Genomic DNA, 17,638 nt, shown 5'->3' with positions numbered 1-17,638 from the left:
GTTTTCACATCAAACTGGAGGGATAATAAATAATAACTATTCAAATAATAAATTCTAAATTTAAGTAAATTTTAGAAAAAATGTAATAAAAAGTGTAGCTTGAAGTGATGAAGTGTAGTCTTAACCAATTTTATAATAAACACTCAACACATCATAACAAATGAACAGCTGTAATGCCTCCTCTTCTCTTTCATTTCCTCTTACAGAGCTACCACTTTCCTACTTTCTGTTGTTCAGTGAGAAACGTGAGCTCCAGCTAGCATATTGGAGATCTATGAAATATTCTGGTTTTGAACTGCACGTGGGAGGAATGTACATGTAAAAATCTGTACATTCTTGATTAAAAGTCATGTGAAATCTCTTTTATCTTTCGTCTCCTCAATTCGGGTGTGTTTCCAAAACGTCTCTGGTGAATCTCGCGGACTCGACTCGCAAGCATCGGTATGCACAGATTTGATTGGCTGAGCAGCGTCACATGAGACGATTGGAGCACATGCGATTGGTCTGTGAGTTTCCTGGTCCTCTAAACCAGTACAGTAAATGCTAGAAAAGCTGCGCGGGTTAAAATAGAAACGCTCCGTCACGAGGTAGTAAGTCTCAATAATAAATGGGCTGTAGGTCGGCGGTCCGGAGAGGACGGTGGCTGGGTCCGGATTCGGACCGCGGTCCGCCTATTATTGACCTCTGCTATATCGTTTAAAACTAATTCCAAGGTCAGGAATGAAACCTCCAAGCTTAACACGTCTTCATGAGTCTCAAACACGTTTCTAAATAGTTCTAAACACGGCTGTGAATGATCTGTCCATGTGTATAAACAATAAATGTTAATTATGGATTTGTTCATATGTCATTATATAGCTATGATTTATCAATTCATTATCTGTTTTCATACAGCTATGCATTAATAAACACTTCCAAATGTCCTTGTATCTGCTTACAACTACATTATAATGTGTAATAATAATAATATAATAATAATAAATAATGTATTAATAGAAGGAGGTTTAAGGAGTTAGTTACCCATTAAGCCTTTGTTAAGTCAAATCTGTATCTGTATATGACACAGCAGAAGTGGATTTCTGCAGAGCCAGTACAGCAAAGCCAAATAGCAGCAGGTGAAGTCCTGATTGGTATTTACCAAACACACTCTACTGAACATCAATTTTAAAGGAACATGCAAGAAATTCAAAATATCAAGCCCTCCCGGAACATTAGTGCTTTTGTTTGATCTGCGCTCCGTCAGGAGGCTGCACCCGGGTGCTGTTGAGCTGAGTGGACTTCTGATAGGCGGTGTCACTCCTACGCGCTGCGAGACGCTCAATCGAGCAGTGCAGATGGCGTGTTGCGAGCTGTGTTTGCCAACAGTTGTTGTTTTAGAGATACTATATACCCCCTAATTCCGTCTTCGCTTAAGAGTATTTCACGTGCTCTACTCACTTCTTTAGGAAAGAACGAAAATAATCACAAGCTGTACCATTGTGTTTTATATTTACCACACAAATAGGAAATGATAATGTTGTGTAAAGACTAACAAAACCAAACAGCGAGGCCAGAAATCACTGAGCAAAACACTGTTGACAATAAAGCCATGTAATTATTGTGAACTGAAAGAAAATATGCAGACACAGTATGTACATTTCATTTCATGGAGAATTAAGAAATCTGAACATGAGATGTCTACAGAAATGAGTCTGCACTCAGTCCCCAATACAACATGCAGTATGAAAGGAAAAAAAGGCCATGTGAACTATTTGTATTGAATACGTGCTTCACAAAATCAATAAAATATTGTGACAGTGCTGACAACACAATGACAAAATAGTGAAATAGTGTAAACAGATCAGATATTGTTTACTGTAAAAGCCTTTTTCTACTGTCATGTGACACATACATTGCTGTTGGGTTTATGGCATGCTTTTTGAATACTGAAAAGCAATAGCAAATGGGTAATTCTTAATGTTAAAGAAGAAAAGATATTTTGGGAAATACTCATTCTGTCTTGTCGAGAGCTAGATGAAAAAATTGGGACCACTCTTACGTCTGTACGCTCAATATAAAGATACAGGCAGCAGCCAGTCGAGCTAGCTTAGCGCAAAGACAGGAAACAGCTAGCTAATTCTGTCCGAACAACAAACAAAACAAACGTCCTTAATCCAGACACACGCACACACACACACACAAATGCGAAAACAGCAAGTTGTGGAAATGTCTGTGTCCGGCAGAAATAGTTACAGCATGTAAAAGTGTCAATTTTCCATGTCTATTCATATATGGATTAAACAAATGGGATTAAATGTGTTAATTAGTGAGCGTTAGATGTGCTGGTAGGAGGGTCATTTTCACCTGGACATAGCCTGGTTAGCTGTTTCCAGTCTTTATGCTAGGCTAAGATAACTGACTTAGTGGTATTGATCTTCTCATCTAAATCTCAGCAAGAAAGTAAATAAGCATACTTCCCAAAAGGCCCAAACAAATTCCTTGAAATTATGGCAGTGAATGACAGAATGACATCTTTATATAATGCTGGCATGGATTCCATTAGTCTCTCTCTTGCTAATAACTCGACTCGAATGCACATTAAAGTGATAGTTTGAGATTTTAGGAAATAGCTGTTAAGCTTAGCTAACTGGCTGCTGGCTATAGCCTCAACATTTAGCGTACATACATGAGAGTGGGATCAGTCCTCTCATCTAACTCATGGCAAGAAAGCTAATATGTTTATATCCCAACAGACTGAACCATTCCTTTAAGTTGGTTTCATTGCATATAATGTCCAGATCAGAGCTTGGCCTGTGTTTATGTGAGCATATTTGTTCATATTTGTCTAATACTATGAACCTTTGTCAGCTGTTTTGTCATTAGCAATAAGTTGTATTACAGTGACCACATCTTATACTGAAATTCTGGGTACAGTTTTATTAACTGACCTAAAGCAGTGTACTGTAAACACAGCAAAGAGTCAGTAGCTCTACCCTTGAGATACAGTGTCCCAGGTCTTCACAGGGGTCAGAGCAGAGAGTAATTTACAGTCCACACAAGTCTTTGTAAAATACATGTTCTGTAGATAATCCCTTGTGTCTGTGCATATAACAGATGCACACTGTCTGAGTGATAGTTTTGTCATCAAAGTCTGCACTTGCTATGATAAAAAAAAAGTTCATGAGGATTTGACCATAATATGTTCCTTTCACAACAAAGTCTTCTCTCATTCGAAAATCAAAAATGAGACAGAGGTGGGTTTAAAAAACATCAGCGCATTAATTGACGTAGTAAAGCCAGTAGATTAAGTTGAATAGAGAGAAGCTGAATGGGAATATTATCCGTGACAATCTGTCAATAGCGTTCACATCAGTGAGGTCTGGGATTTTGATTTTGAGCTGTGAGGATCGTCTCCGCAGACGGGTTTTCTTAAGGTGTGCGCTTCTGTCCAGGCTGAGGCGGCCCGACTCGCGCGGCCCGCTCGCCTTCCTATACTGGACGCCCGAGTTGTCGAACACCATGGAGGTGGAGTTGAGGGTTTCGCTCACAGTGGTTGTGATCTCGTTTCCTCCCACCTCGTTGTGGATCTCCAAGGTTGTCAGCAAAATGTTCCCCTGGGAGTCCACCTAGGCACAACAGACAGGAGCGGTGTTAAAAACGGGCTGTGAGCTGAGGCTTCATTGACTGATGACACATGTGCAGCATGCGTCAGGCCCCGGGGCCGGCGTCTTCTAGCAGGCTGACAGATTGCAGCCTGGGAAACAGAGAGCCGGCCTTCAAAACCAGGTTTCCTGTCCCAAAGTTAAATCACTTCAAACAAATCAGCTCAAGGTTGGACGGGATTGCTCTAATACTAATGTCATGACAGCTATTGCTTCCCACACAAAGACATATAAATCATTCAGACCTATGTGGCAAAAATAGAAGCACAGGATGTATACAGCAATATAACAATGTGGTTACAAGACGTGAGAGGGGGTGACACAGTGATGTTTATCTTCTTACTACTACTTCTTACGTCAATGTCAGTGCAAACTAATGACAGAAACCAGTCTATAAAATATGAACACTTTGAGATGCACCACTGACCTGCCTGATCATGTGTATGATGTCAAAACTTGCGCAAGTTCATTCTTATTCACTGATTATTTGCAGGGCCTACATGTCATTGGACACAAAACTTATAAACAGTATTCTATCACATACTTTTTAACAGAGATAGACAACTTCCTAGACCAGGTAAAATCCTCACCACAATTTTCGACTTGAATCCATAAAGCTGTCCATGAAGTGTTCAGCTTTGGAAATGGTCGCAACAAGTAACACTGAGTTAAACTGAAATACACTCCCTCATTACGCTTATGGAAAAAACAATGCTTCACTATATAGTGATGTATTGATGTTATAGCATGCTATATATCCCATCTCTCTAATAAAGGCAGGAATCTATGAGTGAGTCTGTGTTTGAAAATCACTCATGGTGGGTGTGTTGCTGTGGACCCAAGGCTGTGCAGTGTCGCATTTGGTGCAATCTGGACTCACGACCCGTTCGGAATGAATAAAATTTGAATAAACCACAGCAACAGCAACACGGGGGAACACTCACGGGGCCGGGCTTATATGCTCCGATGTGGTAGTGTATTGTTGAAAACGGAGTGATTGTCATCACGCAGGTTTGATATACGTTAGTACCGAATGTGTTGAAACAGAGTTGTAAGAATGTAATGTTCTAAGGACGTGCTGAATATCTGGCCTATACCTATTTTGTCATTTTGTTTCAGTGTTACTAATGTTGTGGGTGAAACCAACGTGAGATGCACATTCTGATCTAAAAAGCGCAGGGAGGCGTCACATTGGCCCCTGTGAACGGGCACTACACTAGTTTATTTAAATATGGAACTTTTGTTATCATTGAGACACCTGCAACAGGAATATGACCTTCCTTTCCCCCACAGATTAAGATATTTTCACATAAGACAGTTGATTTTTATTCTAAATAATGGGGAAGATATTCATATATTTATGTATATACATTTATTAAAATACATACATTCTCTGAGCAATGCTTGGGGTTTAATAGCAACACTGCTGCCAAATAAAAACGGAGAGAAGATGCTTTTTTCCCCTGTGACCTTCAAACAGGCATAAATATTTTATCCCAGTGCATACATCATGACACATCGCCAAATCCTTGACTTTGTTTATCAAATACTAATAGACATACTAGTTGTGTATGTTGTATGATGTAATAAAGACAAAACAAAGATTAAAATCCTTCCTAATGGAGTGGTTTGTTTGTCTTTTCTATACATGATGTTAGGGCCACAAACACATAAAGACAATACAAAGGTAAATACCACAGAGGAAGAGGGAATGTAAAGAGGAATATATATACTTGCACAGTATGTTATGGTGATTGTGACAGAAATGGCTTGTTGAGATTAAGCATGTTGTTTTGTTAAATGAGGAGGTCAAACTTTGCCCTGCAGCAGCAAAGTTTCAGTGGAAGTTTCACAGATGTGACACAACAGGCAGTGACAGACACTCACCCCTCGTGAGTGACGGCGCCCTTGTACCTGATTGGACTGTTTAACAGACGAAGACTTGCAATTGCTTCCTTCCAGAATGGACTAGCCAGGAGAAACACAAACAGAAACCTGTTTTGTCTGAGCTTTGGTCAGGTGTTAGCTGAGCTCCACAATCAGGAGGCAGAGAATCACAGCTGGCACAAACGTCTCACAAAGGACTATGGGAGAATCAAGTTGTTCGACTGTATGGACCCGACAAGTTCAGTGTCAAGTTGAAATAATTTGATCAAAGGGAGATTTCATTTTTACCAAAATGCACATGATATGTGATGAAAATAAATAAAAATCTATAATAATAATTTTCCTTTCCATGTTTAAAAATACAGAGGCTAATTTTCTTACGACTGAATGATTGCAATATACTATTTGAAGCTGAGGACTAAACTTAAATATCATTATATATAATTATACTATTGATATGGACATAAATATTAAGTATTCCATGGCTTTAAAGAATTGCTTGACTGCAGCAGAAAAGGTTGACTTTGCATTGCTGTCATCCACAATGACTTATGACCACTGGGGGCGCACAACACTGAGAATAAAGATTTGCTTAGTTAGTGCAGTTAGTTAAAATGTTGCTTACAGCTCTTAAAACACAGTGGCCCACTGAACCTGCGAAATGACAAGTGTGACTTGATTCTCTGGTGTTTGGGAATGATTCTCACCTTGGGTCTATCAAATTTTTCCCGGTCATTTGCCTTCTGTGCCTTCTCAGCAAGCTTCTTCTGCATCTGAGGACCTCTTCCAAAGAAGATGTAGTTGACGAAGGCATATTCCAGCAGAGCCAGGAAGACAAACACAAAGCAGCCCATCAGGTACATGTCTATAGCTTTGACGTAGGGGATCTTGGGCAGAGTCTCTCTTAAATGGGTGTTGATGGTTGTCATGGTCAGGACAGTGGTGATCCCTGGAAGAAAAAAAAGAAATACCTGAATTGGAATCACCATGTTGCTCATTTAAAACAATACAACTGGCCTGAAACTGCATGGTCATGAAAAAGAAGTGAAGTGACGCTGAATTTCAGCACAAACTTGATGTTAAAGCATAAGACAATTATTCAGTGACAGTTTTCTAAAACACACAGGACCAGGAGCTGGTTAGATCTATTACCGAATGTCTTAACTTACTTATGTCACTGAAAGCACTCAGCATCCAGTGTTGCCAACACATTTTCAGGGAAAGTTGCTATTATTTTTATTGTTAAATATAAACCCAATGCATTTTTTTATGATCACATTTTTTTTTAAATGCAATACATCATATTTTATATTTTATGTAGTAAAACCTATGATGAAACCACACATGAACAGACACATTAAAGTTGCCTGTTCAATATAGCTTAATGCTAACTAGGTAGTGCTGACTGTATCTGGCTATTGAGCTGAGCCGTCGCTAATGCTGACGTCACTCACAATGCACTTTTGCAGCAGGGCAGAAAGATCGCGTGTTTTGACTGAGTGTGTGACAGAGAAAATCATTTTTGTGTCATTTAGATGGGAAATGTGTGCGTTTTAAGAATTACAGTAGCTCATAAAAGTAGCTAAATTTGCTGCTAGGTGTTTTTTAAAAGATAAAGTTGCCCGGTCAGTCTGAAAGGTTGCTAAATCTAGCAACAAAAGTGCTTGGCATCATGTCAGTATCTTTTGTTGATGAAAAATGTGGTTTAAGATGACTGACAGAATAGCCTTTTCAATGTCTAGAATTGAGTTATTATTTCAGACATATATAATTTAGTTCTGTCATGTAATCTATTGTTGTGTTACTAATCTCAGTATAACAGCCTGTGCTTTATCAGTGCAATGACTTTTCTTACCTTTTAATGGACAAAGAATTATGTTGTTAGCCTTGTTACTGGTGTTTGAGTGAATGTGTGTAAATGTCACTGACTCATACTTACATACATAATATTCAAGAACAACCTGGTTGATGCCTGACTTACTCCCATATTGAAAAACACACACTGTATTCCTTCACTTTTAGATTCCCCTTTATGCACAAAATCAGTCACACAAAAGGTTATGGGTACTTTATGATGTCCAACAAATACTGTACATGGTTGTTGCTGTTACCGATGTATAAAGACAGACGGATATGGCGCTGCAAGTGAATTGTTCAGATGAAAGTTCCCGGGTGCATCTTCTTGGAAAGTTTGATTTAACTTGGCTTTGATAGGCAGAAACTGCTCCCCTATATAGTTTACTGCTCATGTAGCATACAACGAGTGAACAGACTCAGCAAATACACAATAAACAGCAGTGTAGTAATTCTCTCGATAATGTGCACCATCAACAATAAATTTGTCTGTGTTGTTTTTGTATGTCCTGGATTGCTCACCAATCTGGACGGTGTGTCTATTTCTGTCGACTCAGGCTTACATAATTAAACCAAAAATGTTGCACTGTACAGTACTGCATGTGTGGGGGTGTCAAGAGCATTGTGGGCTTATGGCATCGATTGCATTCTGCAGAACAAAGGGAAGAGCTAGAATCTAAACTCTGAACTTAGAGGAGAGCGTTACTCAACAGATCACTGAAATATTTTCAGTACTGCAGAGTTTACTGTTGTCTTTGACATTACATCAGTAAAAACTAGACAGATTAAGAAATGATAATCACAGATGACATCTTGTAGATGATTTCTTACTGCTAAACCCCTCCCCCAAACAGCGATTGTCCAATTATAGCCATAACTAAGCACAGTAGCTTTGTCAAGCTTTAGATTTTATTTTGCTTGTTAAAGGAATGTGCATGGGGCTGGACCAGTGGCAACCCCCGGGTCTGAAAAGTAAAGACAATGCTGAAGTGCCTTAAACCTGCATTCTTTCTAATGACCAGACTTTAATACAATCTACGGGGCTGGAGTAAGAGTGATATTTGGCTTTTAAAGGCTTTTTTACGTTAAAAAAGTCCCTTGCACATACATATCAAGACTGCCAATATCAAGTCTCAATACACTGTATTATTTCGCCACTGTGTAGAAGCTAATACAGCATGCTATTTGCACGATATCAGACAGAATTGTCAACTTGTTACACTGATGTGTGGCAGGGGGGTTCGATTTTCCCTAACTAATCATATCCGCATGAATCTAACATCATTTTAAGTCAACACTAGGGCTGGAACGATTTATCGAATAAATCGATAAAATCGATTAATAAAATGCTTCGACACAAATTCTTTGCATCGATGCTTCGTTTAATCCATGTAACTATACAGCACAGTGTTTCGCACGGACATTTATTACTGTCGCACATCGCGTTTACGCTGTGAACACGACAGGATTATAACGTAGCCGTTTGCAAAGTGGAGGAAGAGAGAGAAAATGGCGAGGGACAAAGAAGAAAGTGTCCAAAGCATGTTATTATTTCATGCTAAACAAAACAACAACTCTCTCTGTGTCACAGTCCGTCCACCATAAAACGAAACTTATGTCGCCTTGGCAACACCACGACGGCAGCTGAACAAAAAGGTGTTCTGCCAGCGGACCACAGACAAGGTAACAGTAACAGCAACTTTAGCAATTAACTGAAATCCTGATTGATTGTTGAGTTGAAGGCTAGCCAAAGTAAGCGGCAGTCCTCAGCCAGTCCTCAGCTGAAAATGTGAACAAATGCGTTTGTTGTTCTCCTTATAGGGCCGTGAGTTTTGACTTCACAGTCATGAGTTAACTGCGTGTCGGGGAGCTGCACCTTTTAACTCCCCTCCCTCTCTCTGTAGCTCAGACAATCCCTGCTACCTGCATGTGCTAATCCATCCTTCACCCATATTCTTTGTCTGTATAACTGTTATCTTTATAATAACAAACAACAGCTGTTTCGTGTGCAGGATCGCTTCATTTCCCTTATCACATTTCACCTGTGTTTTCTTGACAAAACATGGTTTGGAGACCAGCTTCGGGTGACACAGCTGCTGTCAGCTCCTGTAGTGTGTGTGTGTCCCTGTCACCGATCAGTCACGTAGTGTGAACACCACACGACTTAAAGACTGCCGTGATGACGGCAGGTTGTGTGAACTGCAGGCCATCGGCCGATGCTTAAAGTTGTGTAGGCTGCACGAGCCTTTAGTATAACTTGGTGATGTGTTAGATAACTGGGGTGATGTGTGTGTTTGTAAAGCGGCTGTCAAGTAGTTGGTCTGATGTTTGCTGTATGACACAGTATGAATTTACGGAAGGACTAATAAATATCTATCCCCTATAAACGTGCACAGCTGATCCCGATACGGGGGGGCGCCGCCAAGCAAAAGTACTTCTTAAATGACACATAGATGAATCGTTGAAATAATCTATCGAAGCTTCGAATACTAAAATCATCGTTAGCTGCAGCCCTAGTCAACACTCATGCATAGCCATGCCAACATACTGCTTTTGCTGGGATTTTAAGAGTGGAGTGGAACGAAGTACAAACAAACTAAAACGTCGTGCTGCTATCAATTTAGCGATAGCAGCTATAGTCTTGTCTATAGTGGTTGCCATTATTGTTATCAGTCCTCCTTGGTGCTGCGCACAGCTTGACATTAGCTGATAAAATCTGCCAGCAACAGTTGTCATTTCAATTGGTCGCTAGTTAGAAACGAGAAGCTGTTTTTGTCCACCTCTTTCTGTCCTCAAGGACACTAGTTTCAAAAATGACTCATCAGTTTTAATGATAAATTTGCCATCACTGCTTGGCTACATGCAGCTACAGCGAGAGATTCATAGTAAATACACAGTATGATGTTTTAATGCCCCACTTCAAACGTCATTTTCCATTAAGGATGAGTGGATCGTCACTGCTGGATCGATACTTCGATAAGCACAAGCTACTCATTCCTTTAAAAAATATCTATAATAAAATTATATAAATACAAAACGTGGGTGGCTGCATCACCTCTAAACATTTTCAGTACTTTTGTATGATATTTGTGCCAATAAATAGCCCTGAAATAATTTAGCTGGCTGAAAGTTATGTGACATGAGAATAAATGTCACTTATGGGCATGCAGCCCTTTAAAAAAAGTCTTTAGTATAAAAAAAAAACTTGTGAGAAAAGCGGAGACATAAGTGCAAATTTTCACCTGTAGATAAAAATACAGCAAGATGCACTATTTGTGACAAGAAATTGCCACAAATACTGTAAGTTGCTTTGGAAAAACCATGGACAGTTTAAGAAGATGAAGAAATCGTTTAGAAAGCGCAAAAATTCACATTTTATGTTGCTGCTATTTTCATTTATTTTATTCATATTTATGTTATATTTACTTATTGTTATTTTATTACTATTATTTCTATAAAATACTGAAATATTTTTACGTTTATTAGCAGAAACATTTTTATTTAATTCTACTCATATTTGCTTTTGTAATAAATTTGTTATTAATGTATAATAATATGTGCCATGTGAGGGCAACACGGTGGTCCGGTGGATAGCGCTGTGGCCTCACAGCAAGGTCGCGGATTCAAACCCCGGTTGCCCCGGCCTTTCTGTGTGGAGTTTGCATGTTCTCCCCGTGTCTGCGTGGCTTCTCTCCGGGTGCTCCAGCTTCCTCCCACTGTCCAAAGACATGCGGCCTCGGTTGATTGGTGACCCCAAATTGTCAATAGGTGTGAGTGTGGCTGGTTGTTTGTCTGTGTGGCCCTGCAATGGATTGGCGACTTGTCCTGGGTGTACCCCGCCTTTCGCCCAATGTCAGCTGGGATTGTGCCATGTGTTTTTGTAAAAATCGTCATTATTTAGAAAAATAGCTTCCCTATGTTCCACTGCTCTTGAAGGCTGATTGGTACCCCTGCAAATTTAGTTTTCCTTGGGATACTCATACCACCATAATGGCAGAATGAATAGAAATCTACAGTGAATCATCACATAGAAAAGTAATTGAATTTGGATAATACAGTAAGTGTAAATGCTTTCTAACTTCATCAATTTGGCAATGTCTCAGACAGTGGTCTTGAGGAGGTGTTAGCCCTGAACAGGTCTGACGCTGCGGAGGTGCCACCAAATCTAGCTGCTCTCCAGGCCCCTCAAAATGTGCTACATTCATCTTAAAATCACAGTGACTACACAAAGCAGAAATTTAATGAATGCTGCAATGACATGCTCTTTCTTACACATTCAGTGCTTTGTGTGCATAGATGCTAGCTGAGGATTTCCATTAAGGCAAATATAGCCCAACACTGTAGTTTGTACTTTGCTCCACTGTTAAAACCCCATCAATGCAGTTATAGATGGTAGGGTGTTTTCCAGCCTCGTATTCATTTCCGTCCCAGAGGCCAGTGGAAAGTGTGAGTCTTAGATCCAGTTCTGTCTCCTATTACACCACAGAGCAGCAGCCCTAAGCAGACTGAAAGGAACACACAGCCATGATAAAAAGTTCATTCAGAATTTTGAATGCCGCGTGTGGTGCTGGCTGAAGAGCTGCAACACAACATATTATCACTTTGTTAAGTTATTGTGGGAAAACTGTTGCTTATTTATACATCAAGCAGACACCGAGCAACACTAGCATTCATTTTGAGTTGCGTTTCTGAACCCCTTGATGTATATAAGTCCAATATCCACTCTCCTTTAGTTCTGTTTTGGTCTCTAGCTGGTCGCAAACTGTGTCTGTCTGCTGTCTGGTGCTGAGAAGGTAGTGTACAGTGGGTATACAGCATGCAGGTAACAGCTGCTTTCTGTAGGTTGATGAGAGTGAACTAAACATAAAGTTGCAGGCCAAAACCAAAACTTAGTCAACATTCTGCTATATACCCGAATATACCAAATTGGAAAGGTCAGATCCCGTGCTGATGTCCTCTGCTAGCCAACGTCCGACCTGTGATCGTCTAAGGTCACAGTACGGTAATTAAATGAACTCGCTTGATCTCTCAACAAACTCTTCATCTACTACAGCGTCTCTGAGGGGGAAGATAGGACATCAATCATAAATATATCTCACATAACAACACAGTCACATCTTCTGCCATGTAGCCGTTCATTCAGAACATCCCCATTACCTCCCACTTGCATGCCATCTCCTTCTTTTCTTTCTACCTTCAGTTTTTAATCTGTCCATTACTACCTGTGTGAGTGTGATGGTGTGCAATGATAGTAAAGTCTAGGCAAATTGCTGGTTTGAGTGTTTAGGAAAGAGGAAAGTGGGCACACTTTGGACTTGGTAATCTCCAAGGGTCTGAACATTTCCAAGGTTGTGGTGACTGATGTTGCTCTCTCTGATCATTCCTGTGTTTTCTTTGAGAGTTATATCTGCGTGCACAAAAATGTACAAACAGAGGTAATATCGGCATATCACTGAAAACACTAGTGAAAAATGTATTGAGGCTTTCTCCCCAGCTCCTGCCCTCCCATGGGTCTCAGACAATGAGCTTGTAGATAATTTCAATTCTAAAATTACAAATGTTATTGATGCCATTGCACCAGCCAAGGTGAAGGTGGTCTCTGGTAAGAGAAGATCTCCATGGAGAAATGCCATGCTGGTTAGAACTCAAAAATGAGAGTGTAGAAAAGATGAACGCAGGTGGCGGAAAACAAATCTCCAGGTTCATTATGACATCTATAAAGAGAGACTTCGCATTTATAATTTAGAACTGAGAAATGCAAGGCGGTCTTCTTCTCTGACGTCATCACCAAAAACACTAATAATTCACGTGCCTTGTTTGCTACTGTCGACAGGCTAACCAACCCTCCTGTAGAACTTCTATCCACCAGGGCCTGTTATGAATTTGCTTCCTTCTTCACAGACAAAATTCAAACAATTAGACAAGCAATCAGTGCCTCCATATCAATAACAGGATATGTCTTGTCCCTGTGTCCACTTAAAAAACAATGCATATAGCGTGAGACAATTTGATTCTATTAACCATAAAAACCTGGAGGACATAATAAAACATCTGAAATCTTCATCATGCTGCCTTGATATTCTGCCAACAGGGTTTTTCAAAAATGTTTCTAAATGCATGGCCTCAGATCTACTACAAATTGTCACAGGCCCTGAAAACTGCAGTCATTAAGCCACTCTTAAAAAAGAGCAATCTAAACAGGTCACTAATGAGCAATAGTAGGCCCATATCAAATCTCCCATTTTTAAGTAAAATCATTGAAAAGGCTGTTTTTCAACAGTTTAGTGCTTTCTTGGCACTAAATAACTGTTTTGATGTCTTCCAATCAGGATTTCGACCACACCACAGCCCTGAGACGGCTCTAGTTAAGGTCTTTAATGTCATCCATTTAAACATTGACAGTGGCAGAATTTCAGTCTTAGTATTATTGAATCTCAGTGCTGCATTCGACACGGTTGATCACAACATATTACTAGACAGACTTGAAAATTGGGTTGGACTTTCTGGCACAGTACTAAACTGGTTTTATTCCTACTTAAAAGACAGGGACTACTTTGTGTCTATAGGTAATTACACATCTGAACTAACAAAAATGACTCTTTTGTTTAACATTTACATACTTCCACTGGCTCAGATTATGAAATACAACAAAATATGTTACCATAATTATGCAGATGACACACAGATTTACATAACGATATCACCAGGGGACTATGATCCCATACAAGCACTGAGTAACTGTATTGAGCAGGTCAACGATTGGATGTGCCAGAATTTTCTTCAATAGAACAAGGATAAAACTGAAGTTATTGTTTTTGGAGCCAAGGAAGAACAATTGAAAGTCAGTGCTCAGCTTCAATCTGTTACGTTAAGAACCACAAATCAAGCCAGACATCTTGGTGTAGTCATGGACTCAGACCTGAATTTGAGGAGCCACATTAAGACAATTACAAAGTCAGCCTACTATCACCTGAAGAATATATCAAGGATTAAAGGAATTATGTCTCAGCAAGACCTGGAAAAGCCTATCCATGCATTTATCTTCAGTCGACTCGACTGTTGTAACGGTGTCTTTACAGGGCTCCCTAAGAAATCCATCAGACAGCTGCAGCTGATTCAGAACGCTGCTGCCCGAGTCCTCACTAAGACCAAAAAGGTGGATCACATCACTCCAGTTCTGAGGTCTTTACATTGGCTTCCTGTATGTCAAATAATTTATTTCAAAATCCTGCTGTTAGTTTAGAAAGCACTAAATGGTTTAGGGCCAAAATACATTTCTGATCTTCTGCTTCGTTATGAACCATCCAGACCTCTCAGGTCGTCTGGGACAGGTCTGCTTTCTGTCCTCAGAGTCAAAACTAAACAAGGAGAAGCAGCGTAGCTGCACACACACACTACAGGAGCAGACTAGCTAGAGAGAGTAGATTAAGTGTACTCTGTTTATTCTCTTTTCAAAATAATTGAAACTCAATTATTTGCTCAACCCCTCAGCCTGTTTTTATTTTCCATTTAACTCTTTTAACCCTGATTGTACACTGCACTGTAACTTTTACTGTCCTGTTTTACCCTGTTTTAATGTGTATTGTTTTCAATTTCCCTATGTTGCTTTTAAACTTTTTTATATTTCCCTGTTGCTTTTATGTTTTATGTAAAGCACTTTGAATTACCTTGTTGTAGAAATGTGCGATACAAATAAACTTGCCTTGCCTGCCTTGCCTTTTGGAACAAAAACACTTTCGTTACTTCTCAACAACTTAACATAAAAGCTATAAAGTCAACATCACAGTATAATAATAGTTTTTCTTATGATACATGTTAAGTGTATGTAATGCCACACCTTCCTCTGAAATCTGCTAGTTGTGTTTTATTTCTAAAACAGTGTTTGTTGTAATTAAATGATATATGAAATCATATATATATATATATATATATATATTTTTTTTTTCATGATAAGGAACCCCCCATCTGTTGTTAATATTAACCGTAACCCTTTAACATTATTAACAATCGCTGCAACATTACGTTGTATGTAGGCTGTGTCCACTATGACACCAGAACCTAGGTTACGTAAGAAATATTGTGATTTGGCTTAAATGTGGTCTCAAGTCACTGCAGACGTTTTCTATATTAAAACAGAACACGATGTTTCTCTGACCATAGCCAAGTGCTGCTGTAGTCACTACAAGTGGACAGTATATTGGCAGATTGCCTAGGTTAGCGGAAAACAAATGAAATATGTTGTCAGAGAACATTTTGCATTTAATAATGACTTTGTGCATAGCCCCTAGGATAAACTTCTAATGGGCGAGTACAGGTTTTTCTTTGTTGTGGAGTGGGCTCAGGGATTTAAATATAGGCTATAACAATGTAATTACCTCTCAAATATGCTTGAAAATGCACTGTGAAATAATCTGTGTCTGTGAAATAATTTGCCATTGATAATTGATAAATTCTATAAATACAAGTGATCATCCATTCATTACTGCTTAGGCTTATGATTGTGTTGATTTGTTAATGTAGGCTGGCTAAATCGGATGTTTGATAGTTAGAGAAATCAGTGTAACAACAGGAACACAATATAGACTGCTTCAGGCTAAATGATGCGCTGCACTGAGGCCATCTTGCAACAATGAGGCAATGGACAGTTTTGTACTTTTCAAGGAAAACGAGAAAATTGACCCAATTTTGCATTTTGGAGTAATGGAAACTGGATTTTGTGTGTTTGAGTCACTATATCTTATCTTATTTTTTTTGTATTATTCTTTACACTTGTTAAAGCACTTTGTAACTTGTTTTTGAAAAGTGCTCTACAAATAAGGATTATTATTATTATTATTATTATATGAAAATTTGTAATAAGGACAGAACACATTCAGTGGAAAATGTCTCTATTTCCGTTTAAACATTGCTAATTAGAAATGCTCAGTTTTTCATTTCCAGATGTTCATTTCAGAAGGAAACCAACTGAGACGAAGGTACACAGATCGTTCAGGATAGTAACACGCACTGACATTTGATAACTCACAACTGTTTAGCATAATTTGCAGGTTGACTTTCTTGAGTTCTCTCTAAAGTTTATACTATATTTGCATTGTAGTTTATAGACACCAGTGAAATGTCATACAATAATACTTTTTACAAATTAATATAGTGAATTTGTCTCAAGAAAACAGTTTCAACTTGGGGGAATTATTACAGGCTGGTTATGTTAAAATCTAGTGATCTGCCGGTTACAGTAAATCAAAACATTTTCACAATACAACAATTTTAACAACCAGATTCAAAAACTAAAACTACAATTGAATTTCATGAGCTCAACAGAGATATACAATATGATCAAGTGCAGTGTTGTTTGATGGTATGTACATGTGAGACTCCTGGTTCCATCATGTGTGAAAGTTAGTAGGAAAAATACAAACAGACAACAACTAAAACTCGTCTAATGAAAAGATCCAGCTCACTCTGTTTAGATGAATAAAAATTTAATGGCTTTTTACTTTTTGCTCATTTCAACGTCATATGTCAGGTTATTCAACACTGTTGCCATACCCTCTCCAAAAAGCACTTTGTATAATTTGGTGAAAAGTTACAATGTTGCATAACACTGTACCTAACGCTGAATCAGAAGCATCATGTCATATGAGTTTTTTTCTATATTTCTGAACCTGAGTGTGACTTGATTCCCAAACAATTCCAAATTCGTTCTGTGGGCCCTGCGGGGTCTCCACTTTGATGATATCACGGTATAAAGTCTTCTGTCTGTTTCTAGCTTTGGGACAGAGGCGGTCGCTGTGAAAAAGCCTGCAGGCCCAAACTGTGAAACACAAAAGACATCTGACTGAAAGTAAAACTACGAAGTTGAGGTTAATCTATTGCACGGGACACATCATACCTAATGCGACCCTGGCAGCTGAGGCATCATAGTTTATCCAGAACGACACCCAGGATAGGATGGTGATGAGGATGGAGGGCATGTACGTCTGCAGGATGAAGTATCCAATGTTTCTCTTCAGCTTGAAGCTCAGAGACAGTCGTGGGTAGGCACCTGCAGGAAGCAGTAAAGAAGAAAAGGATTGTCTAGCACTTTGTTTTGGTTCCTATGGCGATGGCCTCGTGAACTGGTTTCATCACCATGGAAACAAGAAATCGCGGTTCAAATCGCATATCGTCATATCCCAATGCAGAGCAAAGTTTTAAAACATCCGTTTACACACACACACACACACACACACACACACACACACACACACACAGAG

At 39.2% G+C, this 17,638-nt stretch overlaps 1 protein-coding gene across 2 annotated transcripts in view; it reads right to left on the bottom strand.

Moving 5' to 3' along the window:
- Positions 1-1,738: 1,738 nt before the first annotated feature.
- gabrb3 (gamma-aminobutyric acid type A receptor subunit beta3) overlaps positions 1,739-17,638 on the bottom strand; it is a 39,765-nt gene continuing 23,865 nt past the window's right edge. The window contains exons 8-10 of one of the 2 annotated variants that reach the window (XM_046049750.1): positions 6,236-6,477; positions 5,529-5,609; positions 1,739-3,605 (exon numbers count right to left, since the gene is read on the bottom strand). In XM_046049750.1, the coding sequence (XP_045905706.1) occupies positions 3,258-3,605; positions 5,529-5,609; positions 6,236-6,477 (671 nt within the window). In that variant the 3' untranslated portion in view covers positions 1,739-3,257. The remainder of the gene's footprint in view (positions 3,606-5,528; positions 5,610-6,235; positions 6,478-17,638) is intronic. The other variant, XM_046049749.1, reaches the window with a different exon arrangement.

This window comes from Micropterus dolomieu, linkage group LG05 (genome assembly GCF_021292245.1).
Source record: "Micropterus dolomieu isolate WLL.071019.BEF.003 ecotype Adirondacks linkage group LG05, ASM2129224v1, whole genome shotgun sequence".
Taxonomy (NCBI): Eukaryota; Metazoa; Chordata; class Actinopteri; order Centrarchiformes; family Centrarchidae; genus Micropterus; species Micropterus dolomieu.
The sequence above is the reverse complement of the archived record's forward strand: the minus strand, read 5'-3'. Positions and strand labels throughout refer to the sequence as shown.